The sequence below is a fragment of the Leucoraja erinacea genome, chromosome 8 (assembly GCF_028641065.1).
Source record: "Leucoraja erinacea ecotype New England chromosome 8, Leri_hhj_1, whole genome shotgun sequence".
Classification (NCBI taxonomy): domain Eukaryota; kingdom Metazoa; phylum Chordata; class Chondrichthyes; order Rajiformes; family Rajidae; genus Leucoraja; species Leucoraja erinaceus.
In genome coordinates, this window is record NC_073384.1 from 27,041,317 (window position 1) to 27,060,860 (window position 19,544).

Consider the following 19,544-nt stretch of genomic DNA (forward strand, 5'->3'; position numbering starts at 1 on the left):
AGTTGAGGGGGGAGGTAACGTGACAAGTGTAGCACTTCCTGCGGTTGCAAGGGAAAGTGCCAGGGAAGGGGGTGGTTTGGGTGGGGACAAATTGACCAGGGAGTTACGGAGGGAATGGTCTCTATGGAAAGCAGAAAGGAGAGGAGATGGGAAGATGTGGCCAGTGGTGGGATCCCGTTGGAGGTGGCGAAAATGTCGGAGGATTATATGTTGTATGGGAACTCCATCAAGTTCACTGACGACACCACTGTTGTGGGACGTATCCCTGATGGGGATGAGTCAGAGTATAGAAGTGAGATCGACCGAATGACCAAATGGTGCCATCACCTGGCCCTCAACACCAGCAAAACCAAGGAACTGATTGTGGACTTTGGACGGGGTAGGATGGGGACCCACAATCCCATTTATATCAACTGTGATGGTGGAGAGCGTCAAGAGCTTCAAATTCCTGGGCGTGCATATTTCTGAAGATCTCTCCTGGTCAGAGAACACTGATGCAATTATTAAGAAAGCACATCAGCGACTCTACTTCCTGAGAAGATTACGGAGAGAGACGGTATGTCAAAGAGGACTCTCTCTAACTTCTAGAGATGCACAGTAGAGAGCATGCTGACCGGTTGCATCGTGGCCTGGTTCGGCAACTTGAGCGCCCAGGAGCGGAAAAGACTACAAAAAGTAATAAACACTGCCCAGTCCATCATCGGCTATGTTCTCCCTACCATCGAGGGGATCTGTCGCAGTCGCTGCCTCAAAAAGGCTGGCAGCATCAGCAAGGACCCACACGATCCTGGCCACACACTAATCTCCCCGCTACCTTCAGGTAGAAGGTACAGGTTCAGAAATAGCTACTTTCCCACAGCCATCAGGCTATTAAACTCAACTGAAACAAATCTCTGAACATTAATAGACCATTAGGTACACAAAAATGCTGGAGAAACTCAGCAAAATAGGCCATTATCTGTTTATTTGCACCTTGTCTGCTTATTTATTGATGTGTGTATATATTTATATAATGGTATATGGACTCGCTGATATGTTCTGTATTCATGCCTACTATATTCTGTTGTGCTGAAGCAAAGCAAGAATTTCATTGTCCAATCTGGGACACATTACAATAAACTCTCTTGACTTGACTTGACTTGACTTGACTTGGTAGGGTGGAAGATGAGGACAAGGGGAGGGGGGACTCTGTCCTTGTTACGAGTGGGGGATGGGGAATGGGAGCGGAGCTGCGGGATATAGAGGAGACCCTGGTGAGAGCCACATCTATAGTAGAAGAGGGGACCCCCATTCCCTAAAGAATGAGGACAGCTCAGATGCCCTGGTTTGGAACACCTCATCCTGCAGGTGCAGATGCAGTGTAGACAGAGGAATTGGGAATAGGGGATGGAGTCCTTACAGGAAGCAGGGTGGGAAGAAGTGTAGTCCAGATAGCCATGGGAGTCGGTGGGTTTGTAGTAGATGTCGGTCAGTAGCCTGTTACCTGCGATGGAGATGGTGAGATCTAGAAACGGTAGGGAGATGTTGGAAATGGTCCAGGTGAATTTGAGTGCTGGATGGAAGTTAGTGGTGAAATGGATGAAGTCAGTGAGTTCTGCATGGGTGCAGGAGGTAGCACCAATGCAGTCATCAATGTAGAGTTTGGGGGTAGGGCCACGGTACACTTTGGAGGATTGTTCAACGTACCCAACAAAGAGGCAGGCATTGCTGAGGCCCATACGCATGCCCATAGCTAGCCGTGGATTTGGAGGAAATGGGAGGAGTCAAAGGAAAACTGATCAGGGTAAGGACCAGCGCCGCTAGGTGAGGAGAGTATTAGCAGATGGGGATTAGTTGGTTCTGCGGTCGATCGAGGAAGAAACGGAGGGCTTTAAGACCCTCCTGGTGGGGGATTGAGGTGTAGAGTGACACCCCTCCCACATCAGTCTGAAGAAGGGTCTCGACCCGAAACGTCGCCTATTCCTTCGCACCATAGATGCTGCCTCACCCGCTGAGTTTCTCCTGCTTTTTTTTGTCTACCTTGGATCGTTTATTGTTGCTTCGTGTTTCTAGGTTGAGATTTCCTGTCTGTCACGGCGGTCAGATGCCAGGAGATGTGTTACAAGGAGACGAAGAAGGGTCTCGACCCGAAACGTCACCCATTCCTTCTCTCCAGAGATGCTGCCTGTCCGCTGAGTTACTCCAGCTTTTTGTGTACATCATTAGTTTCACGCCCTCTGCCTCGAGTAGAGATGCGGTACCAACAGAGGGCGCCACGATTCACTCTCCTCCTCTTAGTGCACAACACGGCGAGTTTCAGCCCAGCTCCCTTTCTCATTTATGAACGACTCTTCCTGTGTATTAACTGGAGGCACCGAGCACCTCGTTTGCAGCACATGTGACTGCTTAGGCCGGGTGTCAAAACCAAGTCAGTAACCAGCCGCTCAAAACATGAGCGCCTCAAACATCAAAACTTGTTGATGCATATGTGCTGGGCATCTTAACATTATGCGGAACTGAATAGGATCAGTGCATCTTAACGGCGTGGATGCATCTTACCGCTGTGGACGGATCTCTTTTTTTTCACGATACAACTTAACATATTCACCTATTTGGTGAATTCTCTCCACTAACACGGTTTTAATATAGAGCACGTTCGTGATACAGTTTGGTCCCAGGAGATGCCACCTGATCAGGACATGGTGGCGGTAGGGTGGGACGGGGTTTAGGACGGACAGTTGTTTGACCCTCTCCTTTGCCCCATGCGGAGACCACAATTGCCCGGAGCAAGCGGTTGTGTTTAATGCATCAGCTGTCGTGGTCCGCAGCGAAGAGCTCAACCGGTACGCCGGTGCCAAATACAGGCTAGTCGTGCCCACCTGAGCCGAGCCGTGCTCAGCAGAGTTAAACTGAACCCACTTGAACGAAGCCGAACCCAGCTGGGGCGAGCCGTGCTCTGCAGAGCTAAACCGTCCATACTTGAGCTAAACCGAGCCCAGCTGAGCCGAGCCGTGCAACAGCTGAGCTAAACCGTGCCCAGCTGGGGCGAGCCATGCACAGCTGAGCTAAACCGTGCCTACTTGAGCTAAGCAGTAACCAGCTGAGGCAAACCGTGCCCACCTGCGCCGTGCCGTGCCCAGCTGTTGCGCTCTGTAGCGAGCCGTCAGCTGGTGTGTTGCGAGGCACTGGGCGGCTTAGACGAGCCGAGCTCCGCCCACACGGCTGGCTGGCTCGCCTGGAGTTTGGCACATTTCATCTTAACCCGAGTTGCTCTGGCGGAGAGAGAGAGAGAGAGAGAGAGAAGCAGCTGATGGTGGGAAAGTGTCCAAGTTGTGGAGGCGTCCTCTGCACTGAAGCTCCCGCTGACTGCACTCTGTGTGCGGCGGGAGGCTTGGGTTCACCCCCTCTCATTCTCCCACCCTCTCGGACATGCAGGAGCAAGCAGTCTCGGAATGAAGGGGCAGATGTGGTTCGGGACACGTCTCCGGCAGCAATGGTTTAATCAGAGGGCTGGTGAAGTTTAATTTTCCTTTGACAGCGATACCATTAGCTGCAGAGGAATCTTGCAGGGGAAGCAGCCCAGGAGACCCCGATTGAACATGAATTCTGTGTCCACAAACAAGGAGCGAGCTGCCTTTGCAAGGAATCGGAAGCATGCGGTGAGTGTTGTAACTCGGAGATTGATTTGTTTTTATTTAAAACTAGCGCAGATATTTTCCGATCGATTTAAGTTGATTTTTAATGCGTGCGCCCCTGGGTTTTGTATTTTGCTTCGAATGCAGGCGACGGCGGAGAGTTATTCGCCCACTAAATTGGCAAGTTTCGCCCCAGAAATCTGGTCCAGGAAAGGGTTTCAGATGTACGAAGATTCCCGTGTTGCAAACAGACCTGCACCGGAGGGAGCCGGCTCGGTGCCGGGCTCGGGCACCGCTTCGCCCGCTTCCAGCACTGGTTCCCCCGGCTCGTCCAGCGGATCGCCGGGATCATTGGCCGCCTCGTCTCCCGGTTCCCCGGGCACCGGCTCCCCGGGTTCGGCCACCGGCTCGCTGGGCTCCGCGGGCTCGGACGATAAAAGGATTTGGTGCGAGAATTGCAACACCAGGCTGGTGGAACTGAAACGGCAGGCGTTGAAGATGATGGTCCCCGGTGCCTTCCCCAGCAAGGTAGGTGATTTAGCCCGTGTCCCGGTGTATCAGTCAGCTCAGCTGGGGAACCGGGATCGGCTCCCACAGCGGCTTTTGCATTTTATCGATCATGTGCAGCGAGAAAGCCATCCATTAGAACCGGGTCATTAACAATGGCACTTTATACGGGATTTTCCCCCCAGTCGAAATCTAATATAATATTAATGGGCTGGATACGTGCGTGCTGGAATGTCACTGACACAGGGAAAGGCTGAGAAACTCCTCGATTAAAATTCACTCTCGCCCAATATCCAGGTCCATTCTCAGCGCTGAGCTGACTAATTTAGTTGTGGCGATATTTAAAATATGTTTTATTGTACGTTTGTTGCGAATATGTCAAATAACACTGAAATGTTAACGTTTTAATTCCTCCCGCCGCCTTGAATTTAATGGGCGTTATATGTTGTTTTAAAATAAAAATGCTCTCCGTAGCAGCAGCCGTTTGCTTTTCAATGAGCAATCTCTCAGCCCAGGTACTAAGGCAATGGGAATGTGTGTATTTAATTTGAGACGGTCTGCACTGCAGAGGAAACGTTAGAAAGTGTGCCTTGGGTTTACAGGACATGTTTTGCACACCCGGTGAACTGTGTACCCGGGCGGAGCTGTGGGACAGCGGGGTGGGTGGGACGCACTCGCTCGCTGCCAGTGGTGCAGCCGAGCGCTCATTCATTCATTCATTCGCCGCTGGCTGCGCAGGTACCTGCGGCTCGCTGCTTGCAGATGTTCAACTCAGTCCCAGCGGGGTCTGTCCTGCGGTCCAGATCTGGGCGGCGAAGAGGAGGCAATGGGGTAAACCTCACCCATCCAAGTTACCCCACCCCCACCCCACACACACACACACACTCAGTTTACTCGGGTACACGGGCGAATGTTCTGCAGAATTCGCCGGCTGCTCTCCTCGCCACCAGCGTGAACATTTGCACAATGGCACTCGGATTGCAGCAGCCACAGCTATTCCAGATGAGGGGGTGAAATACCGCAGGGGCAACGGCCGTCTCCGCGATTCTACGTTTAAAATTAAAACTATCAATCGAATTTATAGTGCTTTACTTGTGGAATATCACAAAAACGTTTGACTCTGTCTTTAACTCAGCCCGGTGCCTTTCTACATTTCATCTTGAGCCACACGAACACCTAGACAATCATATAGCAGAGACAGAAGCCAATCGGCCCGTCGCTTCGAATGTCTCCCCCCCCCCCCCCCCACACACACACACCTCACCACGCCTCTTCCTTCAGACCCATTTTTGTTTTTTTTAATCACGTATTTATCCAGGTCATTCCACCATCCTTTCAGACAGTGAATCCCGATTCCCAACGCATTGCCGCATTCTAATAAAAACTCCCTCTACCCGTTATTTGTCAACTACCGGACTTAAACCGAAGTCCTCTGGTTGGGGTCATCTAGCAATTGTCGTTGGAAAAAACTGCTTTGGGTCTATTCATTCATGGTGCAGTGTGAAAGGGGCGGTGGGGAGGGAGGGGGGAGAGGGAGGAAAGACGGAGCTGTTGAGGGGAGAGTGAGCTGGGGATGGGAGAGAGAATAGAGGCGGGGAGGGAGGAATTGAGGCGGAGGGAGAGGAGAGGAGAGGAAGATGCAGAGGAGAGAGGCAGAAATTAGATGAGAGGAGAGCATTTTGGGAGAGGCGAGGGCAAGGGAGGGAGAGGGGAGTGGGTGACATAGAAGGGGAGAGGGTGGGGAGAAGTTGGGCAGAAAAGAGATAGGCGGAGTGGATGTGAGGAGAGTGGTGGAGAGGAATTGAGGGAGAAATAGCAAAGGGAATGTGGGGGGTCAGAGACAAAATGAGAAAGATTGAAAGGGAGAGAGGAGATGAAAGATTGAAAGAAAGGGAGAGGGAGAGGAAAATGCTGATGAATGCACAGTGAGCTATGTAGTAAATGTACATCCCCAAGGACTGACCTGCATTCTGTTTGCAAAGTGAATGGGGTTAGGAGCTAAGATTGTTAACTGGCTGTCTGAACAGGAGCTGCTGGCAGAGGGGTTAATTGTCCATCTGTGGACTAGGGAATTGGTGGCAGAGGTTGGAGAAGGAGCTCTGGCCACGTATCTCTCGGGTTTATATCTACCTGTCAATCCTTTCCCCATTGACTGCACTAATAGATTGCTCACTGCAAGGCGCAACCGGTGGAGGTGGTGGTTGGCGGGTAGCTACTGGGCAGAAGGCTGGCTGCTCCGTCCTGGTCTCTCTCTCTCTACTAGTCCCGTGGCAGGCGACCTGGGAACTGCAGCCAGTCCCGGGGCTCGCAGGCGACCTGGGAACTGCAGTTAGACCCGGGTCACGCAGACGATGTTGCCGACCCCTGGACTAAACCAAACCATTGATCCTGTCCCGCCATCCTTTTATCAAAATTTAGCAACTTAATTTGGGGGTACGTCTTTGACGCAGGTGCGTCTTGATTGCCGGGAAATACGACATGAGTGCCATGTTTCAGTATACAAGGCCATACATATTTCTGCATATGTGTGCGTGTACATGTGTCTGTCTAAGTATGTAATTTCAATGTGCATATGTTATTTCATGTTATCTTACTTGAATCTGTGCATGAATGCCTTGATGTCTGTTTGTCTGTAAATGCCCATGTGTGTAATTGCGTTATTTGCATGTGTGAGCATATGCAATCCTTGTGTGTTTGTGTACTGTGTCTATGCACACAGATGTGAGTGTATATGTGTGCTGGTGTCTGTGTCTGCTTAATCATGTATGTGTGTTTATGGTATGCAGCGAGTGTTTATAGCTATTTTCCCTTCTCCTCAGCACAGTGTCTGTTCTATACATCCTTATGTAGACACAGTTTCGTGCAGAATGTGAATATGCATTGCCTTGGTCCCAGTGGATCATTCCCTCATCTGGGTCCCTTCCCAATGCTCTAACCACATTTATGGACATTAATATTAGAAAGGTTGTTCGTTTTGTTTCAGTGTCTTCCTTAACCAATCTCTTGTGTAACTTGGACATTTTTAAAATGCTAGGGAATTCTTTGTCGTTAAAAACAAAGCAAATGCTTTAAAATAATTTACTGTGCTATCATGAAAGGGCATTTATTGACTGAAATATTGTACCTGGAATAGGTAGATTTGACTGAACAGCTGTTTATGTGCAACTGTCAATACTTCACTCCTTTTAACCTCGCATGGGTTTCCAAATAAATGGATCAAATAAATGGGTGAAATATTTGGACAGATTATTTTGCTGCAGTGTGTTTTGTACCTCCAGACAGTGTTTTGTTAATTCCTTTGTCTTTTGTTTATCTGTGCATGTTTAAGGAAGTTGTTTTCTGATTAATTTTTTTTGTAATAATGTTGTGTTTGGATTCAGATCTTGTGCCTTCATTGACAGCTGGCTCCTATTACATGAGTAGAGCTCCATGATTTCATGGGGCTCCTTGTGCTTTGGAGAGAATAGTGTTGCATGTTGTGAGGGGGTTGATAGAGGACCTTTGATTTATCGATGTTGAATGGAAGGCCATGTTTGCTTGTTGAATGGGTTGACAATGGTATGGAGCTAGCTCTCTAGGTGTGTGCATACACAAGTGTTGTCTACACACTTCATTTCAGACACTGAGTGGGGATTACCTTGATTCTGGGGTGCAGATGATATGGGGTGAACAGTTTCCCTCCGTCCTATTGATTTGTTCCACTCCTGTAAACTGTTCTTTGGAGAAAAGCTGCTGAATTGTGGCCAGAAAGACAGTGCAAAGTGTTGGGTTAATTACACAGGTCTGCACTGAGATCTGTTGTAGATCCATGGGTTAGGATCGCAGCTTGCATCCATCATAAAGCAGAGCCAGAATTTCTGCAAGTGGCATCATTGAATGAGGATGCTCTACAATCTCTCTTAACTGATGGTGACAAAAGTGTTTGTGAGGCCATATGTGATAGGTGGTGCTGCTCCCGCACTCTGATGGAGTTGTTGTGTGGTGAAGATCATGTCCACTAGGCCTCTAGAAGGATGGAATCCTCACTGTGATTCGGAATGCAGCTTTTTGGCCACTAGGAGGAGTTGGTTATGGTTTTCCCTGTGGTTAGCAAAAGGGAGATCCCCTGTACTGTCAGTTTGGCCTGAGCAAGATCATGACTACAGCATCTTTGAGATCTCTTGGCTTACCCAGGTGTGTGTGGCAAGGTTGTGACTTAGTGACTGACATTCCTCCAAGCTGAGTTTCCAGCATATCTGCCGGGACACCTTTTGCTCTCAAGTCCTTGTTGTTTGTTGGTTATTGGTACTTGGGATAGTGTAGAAGTGCACTGATAGGTTGCTGTGGGACAAAGTCGAGGATGTTCATGTCATGATTGAGGAGATCTTTGAGGTTTTCCTTCCAGTGGTGCTGACTGGCTCTTTGTCCTTAATACGTTAACCTCAAAGGTAGACATGGTCGTGTGAGGAAAGAGTGTTTGAAGATGAAGACCTGGGATAAAAATTATAGACCATTGGGCAGCAGTGACCCCTGGCCTTCTGTATGCTTCTGAGATCAGAACAGCCCACAGGCAGGCATGTTCTTAAATTCTATGCCATACCTTATGAAGGCAAGTATGTGGGGTGCCTTCTTTATCATATCTCCCAGAGCTGCTGCCTTCAGGAACATCTACACCGTTCTCTATGATTCAATAATATTGGAAAGATATTGCAAACGCAAAGTCCTCTGAATTCACTGGAAGATTAAAGAAGCCAATGTTAGAGCCTTCTTCCAGGCCAATGTCCCCAGATATGAGGTCCTAAATGCATGCAGCCAACTTGATGGAGCAGGCCATGTTACTTGTACAATATCTCTCCTCAAACAGGCATTTTATTCGTTGTTCTGTCATGGGAGGTGATTACCAGGTGGACAGAAGAAATAATTCAAGGGTTTTCTAAACGTTCTTGAAGAAGTGCAACATCCCCACTGATTTCTGGGAATCCCAGCTCCACAAATGCTCAAAAGTGGAATAGTCTTGAGAACTATGAGCCCCTGCATCAGAGGCACAAAGAGGCCCAGTGTAAATGGGGGGGGGGAAAGGGCATCTTATTTCATAAACTACCCAGTGGCCTGTTCCACAATGGCATATCCAGCCCCATTAGTGGAGGAGTTGGTGGTTCCCATACTGGCATCTTCAGTCGCCCCAGTCCGCGTAAAACTGGAACCAAAGAAAGTTCCCACCTGCTCTGCGGGACCGCTTGAGAAGGAGAAGTGGAAGACGATCACATGCCAGATCAACACCACTTTATACAGAATCACGGAGCCATCCTGCATTGGAATAGGTCCAACATTTCCTTGCTGCCCATCAAGTACCTATCTGTACTAATCCCATTCTCCAGAACCTGATCCATACCCTTCTTTGTCAAGGCATTTCAAGTGGTCATCTAAATGCTCGTTAAATGTTGGGAGAGTCTCTGTCTCCTTCACCCCCTCAGGCTGTGAGTTCCAGATTTTAACCACCATCTGGGTGAAACAGTTCTTCCTCAAATCCACTCTAAATCTTCTACCTTAATCTATGTCCTCTATCATAGACCCCCCCCCCTGCTGAGTGGAGAAGTCTCTCACTACCTATCCGGTCGTTGCCCCCCCATAATTTTAAATACTTAAAATCAGGTCCCTTCCTTAATTCCCTTTGTTCCAAGGAAATGAACCCAACATGTCCAGCCTCCCCCTCAGAAAGCTGGAACTTTCCATCCTAGGCATTCTCCTGGCAAATCTCTGTATCCTCACAAATGCAATTATTTCATTCTTATAGTATGTTGAGCAGAACTCTACACAATTGTTCAACAGTGGCCTCACGATTATTTCACATAGTTGTACAGTAACCTCCATGTTCTTAAATTCTATGCCATGGCTTATGAAGGTAAGTATGTGGGATGCCTTCTTTATCATATCTCCCTGTGCTGCTGCCTTCAGGAACATCCACACCATTCTCTATGAGTCAATAATTGCCAGGGTCCCACTGTTCACTGCTTACATCTTAGCCACATTGGACATCTCAGAATGCATCACTTTTTCCAGGACTAAACTCCATTCGCCATTTCTCTGCATATCTTACCAACAGCTCAATAATATTCTGTTCCCAAAGACAATGAACCTCAGTATCAACATCACCAATCTTCCTGTCACCAGCAAACGTACTAATCATATCTCCCAAATTATTACAGTTTATAGCAAATAATTTTTCAGACCATTGTTCCATATGGAACCATGTCAAAATACTTACTGAAGCCTATGTAGACTACATCAACCACTCACAGCAACACACTTAGTTATCTCTTGGAAAAATTAAACACATTTGTTACACATGTCAAAAACTATTTATCAAAACTATCTTTGACTAATCTCTGCCTCTGCAAATGTAGATTAATTCTGTCCCTCAGATATGTTCCCAATAGTTTTCTTGCTACTGGAGTTAAACTCACTGCCCTATAATTATCTGGCTATTCCTTGCAATCCTTGTTGACCAAAGGTACCACATTTGCTGTCCTCGAGTCATCCAGCACTAAAGGACATTTGAAAATCTCCATCAGAGCCGCAGTGATCCCCTCCTTTGCTTTCAACAGTGGCCTGGGATACATTTGATCCAGCCCTCGGCTTCATGTTTGAGACATCCAGCACCTTTTTGTTTACAGTGCAGGCTCATTGTACAGCGTCAATGCCAATGGGATCAAGATCATTAACTGGTTGAAACCGGAGCTCAGTTACCTTATTATAGTGGCTCCCCTCCAATGGTTCAACTGAGATCATGGAGCTCAGAATGGAGCAAGCCTTGAACTTGGTTTATGTGTCTCCGTACCACCAGCTGGTGCTTGTAAAGAAAGATCGGGGAAAGGAGCAAACATTCTTTAGGCAAGACTGCTTGGGTGAAGAAAGCTTGGGGTCGTTTGTTATTGATAAGTATCATGGGACTGGAGACTCCTGTGGAGAGTAGTTCCCTCTGTGCAACATACAGGTCCTCATTGAGTTTACTGAGGGGGCATCAGGACCTTTATCAATTTCTGCGTTTCAATCTCCATCAAAGATACAAAACAAACTGTTGGAGGAACGAGGGGCAGGCAGCAACTGAGGAGAGAAATGGACAGGCAACGTCTCAGATTGGTAATAGATACAAAAAGCTGGAGTAACTCAGCGGGGCAGGCATCATCTCTGGAGAGAAGGAATGGATGACATTTCAGGTCGAGACCCTTCTTCAGACTGGTTAGGGATAAGGGAAACGAGAGATATAGATGGTGATGTGGAGAGATAAAGAACAATGAATGAAAGATATGCGAAAAAGTAACGATGATAAAGGAAGCAGGCCATTGTTAGCTGTTTGTAGGGTGAAAATGAGAAGCTTAGTGAGACTTGGGTGCGGGAGGGATAGAGAGACTGCCGGGGCTACCTGAAGTGAGAGAAATCAAAAATCACACCACTGGGCTGTAAGCTGCTCAAGTGAAATATGAGGTGCTGTCCCTCCAATTTGCATTTAGCCACACTCTGACAATGGAGAAGACCTAAGACAGAAAGGTTTGTGTAGGAATGGGAAGGAGAATTAAAGTGTCCAGCAACCGGGAGATCAGGTTGGTTCAGGCGAGCTGAGCGAAGGTGTTCTGCGAAACAATCGCCCAGCCTGTGTTTGGTCTCACCGATGTATAAGAGTCCACGTCTTGAACAACGGATACAGTAGATGAGGTTGGAGGAAGTGCAAGTGAACCTCTGTCTAACCTGAAAGGACTGTCAGGGTCCAAGAGTCAAGAGAGTCAAGAGAGTCAAGAGAGTCAAGAGAGTCAAGAGAGTCAAGAGAGTCAAGAGTCAAGAGTCAATTTAATTGTCATTTGGACCCCTGGAGGTCCAAACGAAATGCCGTTTCTGCAGCCATACATTACACACAAATAGACCCCAGACACAACATAATTACATTTAACATAAACATCCATCACATAGCTGTGATGGAAGGCCAAATAAACTTATCTCTCCACTGCACTCCCCCCCCCCCCCCGATGTCAGAGTCAAAGTCATAGCCCCCGGCTGGCGATGGCGATTGTCCCGCGGCCATTAAAGCCACGCCGGGTGGTGCGAGGTCGCACACCGGGTCTTGGTGTTGGAGCCCCCGGTGTGCGCTCGCAGAGTCCGCGGCCATTCCAGCCGCGCGGGGCAGTGGTGCTAAGCCCCGCTCCAGGAGCTCTTCGACCCCGCAACTCGGGCGGGAGAAGTCGCCGTTGCAGGAGCCCTGAAAAGTGGTCTCCCCCCAGGGAGCCGCGGCTCCCGGTGCCGCCGTCCACAGACCCGCAGCAGCCTCCGACTCAGCAGCAGCAGCAGCAGCGGCAACGCTCCTCCACCGCTCCACCCGCTCCGGTCTCGGCCAGCTCCGCGACGGCAACGGTGAGTCGGCACCTGAGTCCCCGGCTTCTTCCTGTTGGAGGCCGCTCCTCGTTGCGGCCTCAACGACACCTGAGACCCGACGAGAAAAGGTCGGGTGTCCAGTGCAGGGAGAGATTCAAAAAGTTTCCTCCCCCCTCCCACCCCACCCCCGCCCCCCCACACACACACCCCAACATAAAATAACAAAAACTACATAAAAACACAGACAAAAAATAATAAAAACGCGGACAGGCTGCAGAGGCCGCTGCTGGCCAGAGCCGCGCCGCCTACCGGATATATACCTGTCGCTATACGTCCTCCCTCGACTCTGTCCCTGGACAGAGTCGAGGGAGGACGTATAGCGACAGGTGGTGCATCTTCTACGGTTGCAGGGGAAGGTACCTGGGGAGGGGGTGGTTTGGGTGAGAAGGGATAAGTTAACCTGGGAGTTGCGGAGGGAATGGTCTCTGTGGAAGTGGAAAGGGGTGGAGATAGGAAAATGTGGCTAGTGGTGGGATCCCGTTGGAGGTGGCGGAAATCTCGGAGGATTATGTGTTGTATGGGGTGGAAGGTAAGGACTAGGGGGACTCTGTCTGTTGCGAATAGGGGGAGTAAGGGCGGAGCTGCAGGCTATCGAGAAGACACGAGTGAGGGCCTCATCTATGATGGGAGAGGGGAACCCCAGTCCCCTAAAGAATGAGGACATTGCGGATGTTTTCGTATGGAACGCCTCATCTTGGGCGCAGTAGCGGCGTAGACGGAAGAATTGGGAGTAGCGGATAGAGTCTTTGCAGGAACCAGGGTGGTGGGAAGAAGTATCCTTCCCCTTGTGGGTAGCATGGTGGCGCAGAGGTAGAGTTGCTGCCTCGTAGTGCCAGAAACCCGGGTGCAATCTTGACTGCGGGAGCTCTCTGCACGGAGATTGCATGTTCTCTTTGGGACTGTGTGGGCTTTCTTTGTGTACTCCGGTTTCTCCCCACTCTCCAAAGATGTACAGGTTGATGGGTTAATGGGCTTTGGTAAAATTGTAAATTGTCTCCGGTGTGCAGGATAGTGCTAGTGTACGGGATGATTGCTGGGCGACGTGAACGGTGAACTGAAGGGCCTGTTTCTGCGCTATATCTCTAACGTCTAAGGGTCTACAGTCTAAAGTCCCTGGACTGACCGAGGAGGGGAGATGGCCTGTGTCAAGATGTGTGGGGCGTGGGGAAAATAATTTGCATGGAAAAGGTGGATCCAGGTGAGGTTTGGTGGATAGAGTTAGATGAGGGGTGGGAGAGGGGGCTGGAGTTGGTGTCAGAAGATGGGAAAAGGTGATATGGTGCTAAAGATGATGGAATCTGATGAGAAAGGAAAATTACCTGCTCCTACCACTCCAACCTCAGTTGTTTTCACTCATCCAAAGGAGGTTTTAGGTCCTGACCTAAAACAATCTGTTTATATCCCTCCACAGATGATGTCTGACCCGCTGAGTTCCTCCAGCAATTTGTTTTGTTTTTGCTCCAGATTCTGCAGTCTTTGTGTCTCCATCAATGCTTTTGTGCTTAACTTTATATGCAGGTCAGGCAGCCGAGAAATCATTACCCTACCAGAAAAAAGTAGGCAATATCTGGAGGATCTCTTGTCAAAAATTTGATAAGATTTCCAAATCCCGCAGCAGGCAAAAATCTTGGCTGCCATTGCAATGCAGTTCCAAGACAGAGTAGCACTGTTTTTTGGATGAGCCATATATTTCCCTTCAGATCGCTGTAAAAAATTGCATGTTTTTCTTTTGAAAGATAAGGAAGTTCCGAATAAATCCTGCAAACAGCGTAAGACAAGACTGAGAATATCAGGTTGTTGTCACGTCGCTGGTGGCTGGGAGTTTGCTGCCCTTCCTCCTATATTACAACACATCTGGAGAAAGCAGCGGGTTTGCAAGGTGATTTTGGATGTCCTCGGGTTGTGAAGGTTACTGCGTGATTGCTAGCTGCTTCCAAATGCAGCCCTGTGGCTGAGAGCTGGGCTGCAGCTGGGAATGATAACGGAAGATCATGGTGGGGAGATCAGTTAAAAGGCGCAGTAGTAAAGCAAGGGTCCTGCAACGTGTTGGTGTGAAGCCTGAGAGTGAGTGGGCCAGATGTCCTGCACGGTTAAACACAAGGGTTGACAAAAAATGCACGTGTAAATATTTAGCTGGGGCTGAGGAGATGGCCGTACCTTGCTGGAGGCTTAATGTTGGTGTTATTTTGCTAATGGCATTGCTGGTCAGTTCTGGTCTCGGGTTTCAGGCACTAAGCTAGGCCCATAGGTCAAAACCGCTCATAAACCCAGACAGGCAATTAAAATAGCATTCACCAGCAATGACCCGCTGGCTGGTGGGGGGAGGGGGATGGTCACCAGTTGAGGGGATGTGAGTGATGTATATGTAAGGGATTCTACTGCCTGAATTCACACATGCCGGTGCTGCAGAGGTAATGTGCTTTGTCCTTTTGTGCTGGAGCTTTCAGTTTGTCACTCTGTGCTGGTCCTGCACTTATCTTGTGCATCTCCAGCTGATTCCTAAATCAAACACTCACTCTGCTAATTACACACAACTTCGGTCTATAAAGCCCCTTGCATCTCACTGGCTCAAAGGGTAAGTGGACCCCCTCTGTTCAACCTGGCCGAACCAGTTATTTATATGCAGGCCTGATATTATGCATGTTATGCAGAGGGATTTCAGGTCTGATTTATTTACCATCGGAGAAGCGAGGTCAAGTCAAAAATCAAGAGTGTTTAATTGTCATGTAGACTGGGACTGGAACAATGGAATTCTTACTTGCTGCAGCTTTACTGGCACATTAATGTAACAAATAAATACACAGTAAGCAGTAGATCAATACATTATCAGTGAACCAGACCATAATAATGCAAGTTAACGTACGTAATGCAACCAATATAAAGTCCAACTTGGTTTGGTGCATGGATAGGATTGTGGCTCAAGTTCATAAAATCATAAGACATGGGAACAGAATTAAGCCATTCGGCCCAATGAGTCTGCTCTGCCCTTCGATCATGGCAGGGTGGTTCAAGAACCTAATATGTTATAGAAAGGAGCTCTTCTTGAACCTGGTGATAACTGCTCCCAGCTTCCTTCCTGTACCTTCTTCCTGATGGTAGCAGTGAGATAAGCGCGTGATCAAGCTGCTGTGGCTCTTTGATGATGTTAGCTGCTTTATTTTTGCTGGAAGGTAGAATAGCAACAAGCAGAGCAGGTCCTGAATATTGATCACATGTCTAGACATCAACTCCCTGTGAACAAGCAGCCTTTGGGCTTGATCTCCACTTTCTTCTTCACTGCTCCCTGTCCTCCTTTAAGTCTTTGCTTCAGCCTGTTTTGATCAAGTTCTGCCACCTATTCTAAGATCTCCTTCTTGGCTTGGGGTCAGATTGGATGGACAAGATAGACCACTCCTTCGAAATTCAATGGGCTGACGTGTAGTACGCAACGGAACGTCACGGCCGCCATTTGTTACAGCGACACTCGACTTCCGGTATTCCACCCGCTGTGATTCAAAGCAAAGATTATAGAGCTCCGCTATAATCTTTGATCCAAAGCAAAGATCCTCAAGTATCTTGTAGCGGGAACAGACCCCTCCTTTGTGTAGTTTCCCTTGCATTGTATTGCTTTAACACACACTGCAAAAAATTAAATTTAACGTATATATATTTAATATATTTATATGAATGTGTGTCTGTGTGTGAGAGGCAAGTTAGAGATAATAGTTTATTCTCATGTATCAGAAGCTACTTTGATTTAAATAATCGCTATTAATTTATTTGTCTTGTAAGATGATATACATAAACCATAAAGGCAATTATATATATAATTATATAGTAATAATATATATATGCATATATATATTTACACACACATATATATACACATACATATATACACACACATATATACACATACATACATACATATACACATACATATCCACACATACAAATACACACATACATATGGATACATTTATATGCATACATACACACATATAAACATATATATACATACATATATACACACATATACATATACATGCATATATATACACATACATATATATTTATACATATGATTAACATGTAGAGGAACCAACGAGAGAGCAGGCTATTTTAGACTGGGTATTGAGTAATGAGGAAGGGTTAGTTAGCAATCTTGTTGTACTGCCCCCTTGGGCAAGAGTGACCATAATATGGTTGAGTTCTTCATCATTAGGCAGGCAGTGACTAGTGGGGTACCGCAAGGCTCAGTGCTGGGACCCCACCTATTTACAATATATATTAATGATCTGGATGAGGGAATTGAAGGCAATATCTCCAAGTTTGCGGATGACACTAAGCTGGGGGACAGTGTTAGCTGTGAGGAGGATGCTAGGAGACTGCAAGGTGACTTGGATAGGCTGGGTGAGTGGGCAAATGTTTGGCAGATGCAGTATAATGTGGATAAATGTGAGGTTATCCATTTTGGTGGCAAAAACAGGAAAGCAGACTATTATCTAAATGGCGGCCGACTAGGAAAAGGGAAGATGCAGCGAGACCTGGGTGTCATGGTACACCAGTCATTGAAAGTAGGCATGCAGGTGCAGCAGGCAGTGAAGAAAGCGAATGGTATGTTAGCTTTCATAGCGAAAGGATTTGAGTATAGGAGCAGGGAGTTTCTACTGCAGTTGTACAGGGTCTTGGTGAGACCACACCTGGAGTATTGCGTACAGTTTTGGTCTCCAAATCTGAGGAAGGACATTATTGCCATAGAGGGAGTGCAGAGAAGGTTCACCAGACTGATTCCTGGGATGTCAGGACTGTCTTATGAAGAAAGACTGGATACACTTGGTTTATACTCTCTAGAATTTAGGAGATTGAGAGGGGATCTTATAGAAACTTACAAAATTCTTAAGGGGTTGGACAGACTAGATGCAGGAAGATTGCTCCCGATGTTGGGGAAGTCCAGGACAAGGGGTCACAGCTTAAGGATAAGGGGGAAATCCTTTAAAACCGAGATGAGAAGAACCTTTTTCACACAGAGAGTGGTGAATCTCTGGAACTCTCTGCCGCAGAGGGTAGTCGAGGCCAGTTCATTGGCTATATTTAAGAGGGAGTTAGATGTGGCCCTTGTGGCTAAGGGGATCAGAGGGTATGGAGAGAAGGCAGGTACGGGATACTGAGTTGGATGGTCAGCCATGATCATATTGAATGGCGGTGCAGGCTCGAAGGGACGAATGGCCTACTCCTGCACCTAATTTCTATGTTTCTATTATTTTCCAACGATCAATAGATTTACGATCAGTTCCTGTGGATTGGAGGATAGCTAATGCTATCCCACTTTTCAAGAAAGGAGCGAGAGAGAAAATGGGGAATTACAGACCAGTTAGCCTGACTTTGGTGGTGTGAAAGATGCTGGAGTCAATTATTAAAGATGTAATAATGGGGCATTTGGATAGCAGTAAAAGCATTAGTCCAAGTCAACATGGATTTATGATTTTACAATGCATTTAAGCCTCTCCCATTTTTATGAGATGAATTCCTGGAATATGCAGGAAGTTTATTGTAACCTAGTGCTACTTGCCTGAACAATGGATGATATATCACTTAAATGCAATTGTTTTCAGTTGTGTGGAGAGACCTGTATATTGAAAATGTGTTTTGCCTCTAATATGTCAATTTACCTTAAATGTAGAAGAGCTTATTAAAATCTTCTTACAAAGACAATTAAGTATTTTCTATCTATCCTCTTTTGGACCCAAGGCATAGCAGAGCTGCCAACTCTCACGAAGAGGTAAGGGAGGGAGAGATGGAAGGGTGGGAAGTGGGAGGGAGATCGCGAAGAGAGGGGGAGAGAGAGAGAGAGAGGGAGAGAGAGAGAGAGAGAGAGAGAGGAGGGGAGAGAGAGGGAGAGAGGGAGAAGGGGAGAGAGAAGGGGGAAGGGGAGAGGGAGAGAGGGGGAAGGGGGAGAAGGGGAGAAGGGGGGGGGACAGGGAGAGGGGGACAGGGAGAAGGGGGAGAGGGAAGGGGGAGGGGAGGGGAAAGGGGGGAGAGGGGAAGGGAGAGGGAGGAAGGGAGAGGGGAAGGGGAGGGGAGAAGGGGACAGGGACAAGGGGGAGGGGAGAAGGGGGAGAGGGAGAAGGGGGAGAGGGAGAAGGGGGGAGAGGGAGAAGGGGGAGAGGGAGAAGGGGGAGAGGGAGAGTGGAACGATAGCACATTATAACGCGCAGCCGTCCCATTCCGACCAAAGATTATAGAGCAGAGCTCCACTAGTATCTTTGATTGCGGCCGCCGCCACCGAACCCCCCGACCCACCATTGCACCCAAAGATGATAGAGCAGAGTTATATAATATTTGATTGCACCCTTCTTCACGGCGGGCTTGTGATGTCTTGTATGTATGTGAGTGTTGTTTGCTATGTCCCTATGTTCGAGGAATATAATGGGTAACAGCCGCCCATTCTCGGACTCGAAAAATCTCCTGGTCACTGGACCTAATGTGTCCGCGGGCCATATTGTGCAGACTAATCCCTTACAAAACAAAACCAAAAACGTACAGAAGTGTTAAAATTGTCTTTATTATTGTGGTGAGTAAAGAACTATTAAAAATAAGTCTAAGAACTTTCTAATGTACCGACTAATGTTTCCCAATGGCCGTTGATGGGAGAACAGAAAATACCATTTTCACGACAGAATATCGACTGAAAATAATAAAAATATTTTCTCACCTTTCTTTTTTATTGGGGAACCTAAAGAATGACAGGTTGGGTCGTTTAGATTTACGATTAGAATACTTGATAGCGGAGCAGTGAGATGTAGATTTAGCTGAGGACGCCATTACAGCCCAATAAATGCTTAACAATATGGCGTCGACGGTCACACACGTCATACTACGCGTTTTTCGAGGAGTGGTCTATCTTGTCCCTCTACGATCTTTGCTGGTGGCTGACGGTGCTTGAAATATTTCACTTGACAAGAGAGGAAGGCCATTTGGCCCATTATGTGTATGGTGGCTTTCAGAGCATCCCATTAATCCAATCCCAATCTAATCTCC

At 47.6% G+C, this 19,544-nt stretch overlaps 1 protein-coding gene across 1 annotated transcript in view; it reads left to right on the plus strand.

Moving 5' to 3' along the window:
• The first annotated feature begins 1,337 nt into the window (after nt 1-1,337).
• Nucleotides 1,338-19,544, plus strand: part of kif26ba (kinesin family member 26Ba) — a 254,658-nt gene continuing 236,451 nt past the window's right edge. The window contains exons 1-2 of the mRNA XM_055639279.1: nt 1,338-3,638; nt 3,762-4,142. Of these exons, the coding sequence (XP_055495254.1) occupies nt 3,579-3,638; nt 3,762-4,142 (441 nt within the window). The 5' untranslated portion in view covers nt 1,338-3,578. The remainder of the gene's footprint in view (nt 3,639-3,761; nt 4,143-19,544) is intronic.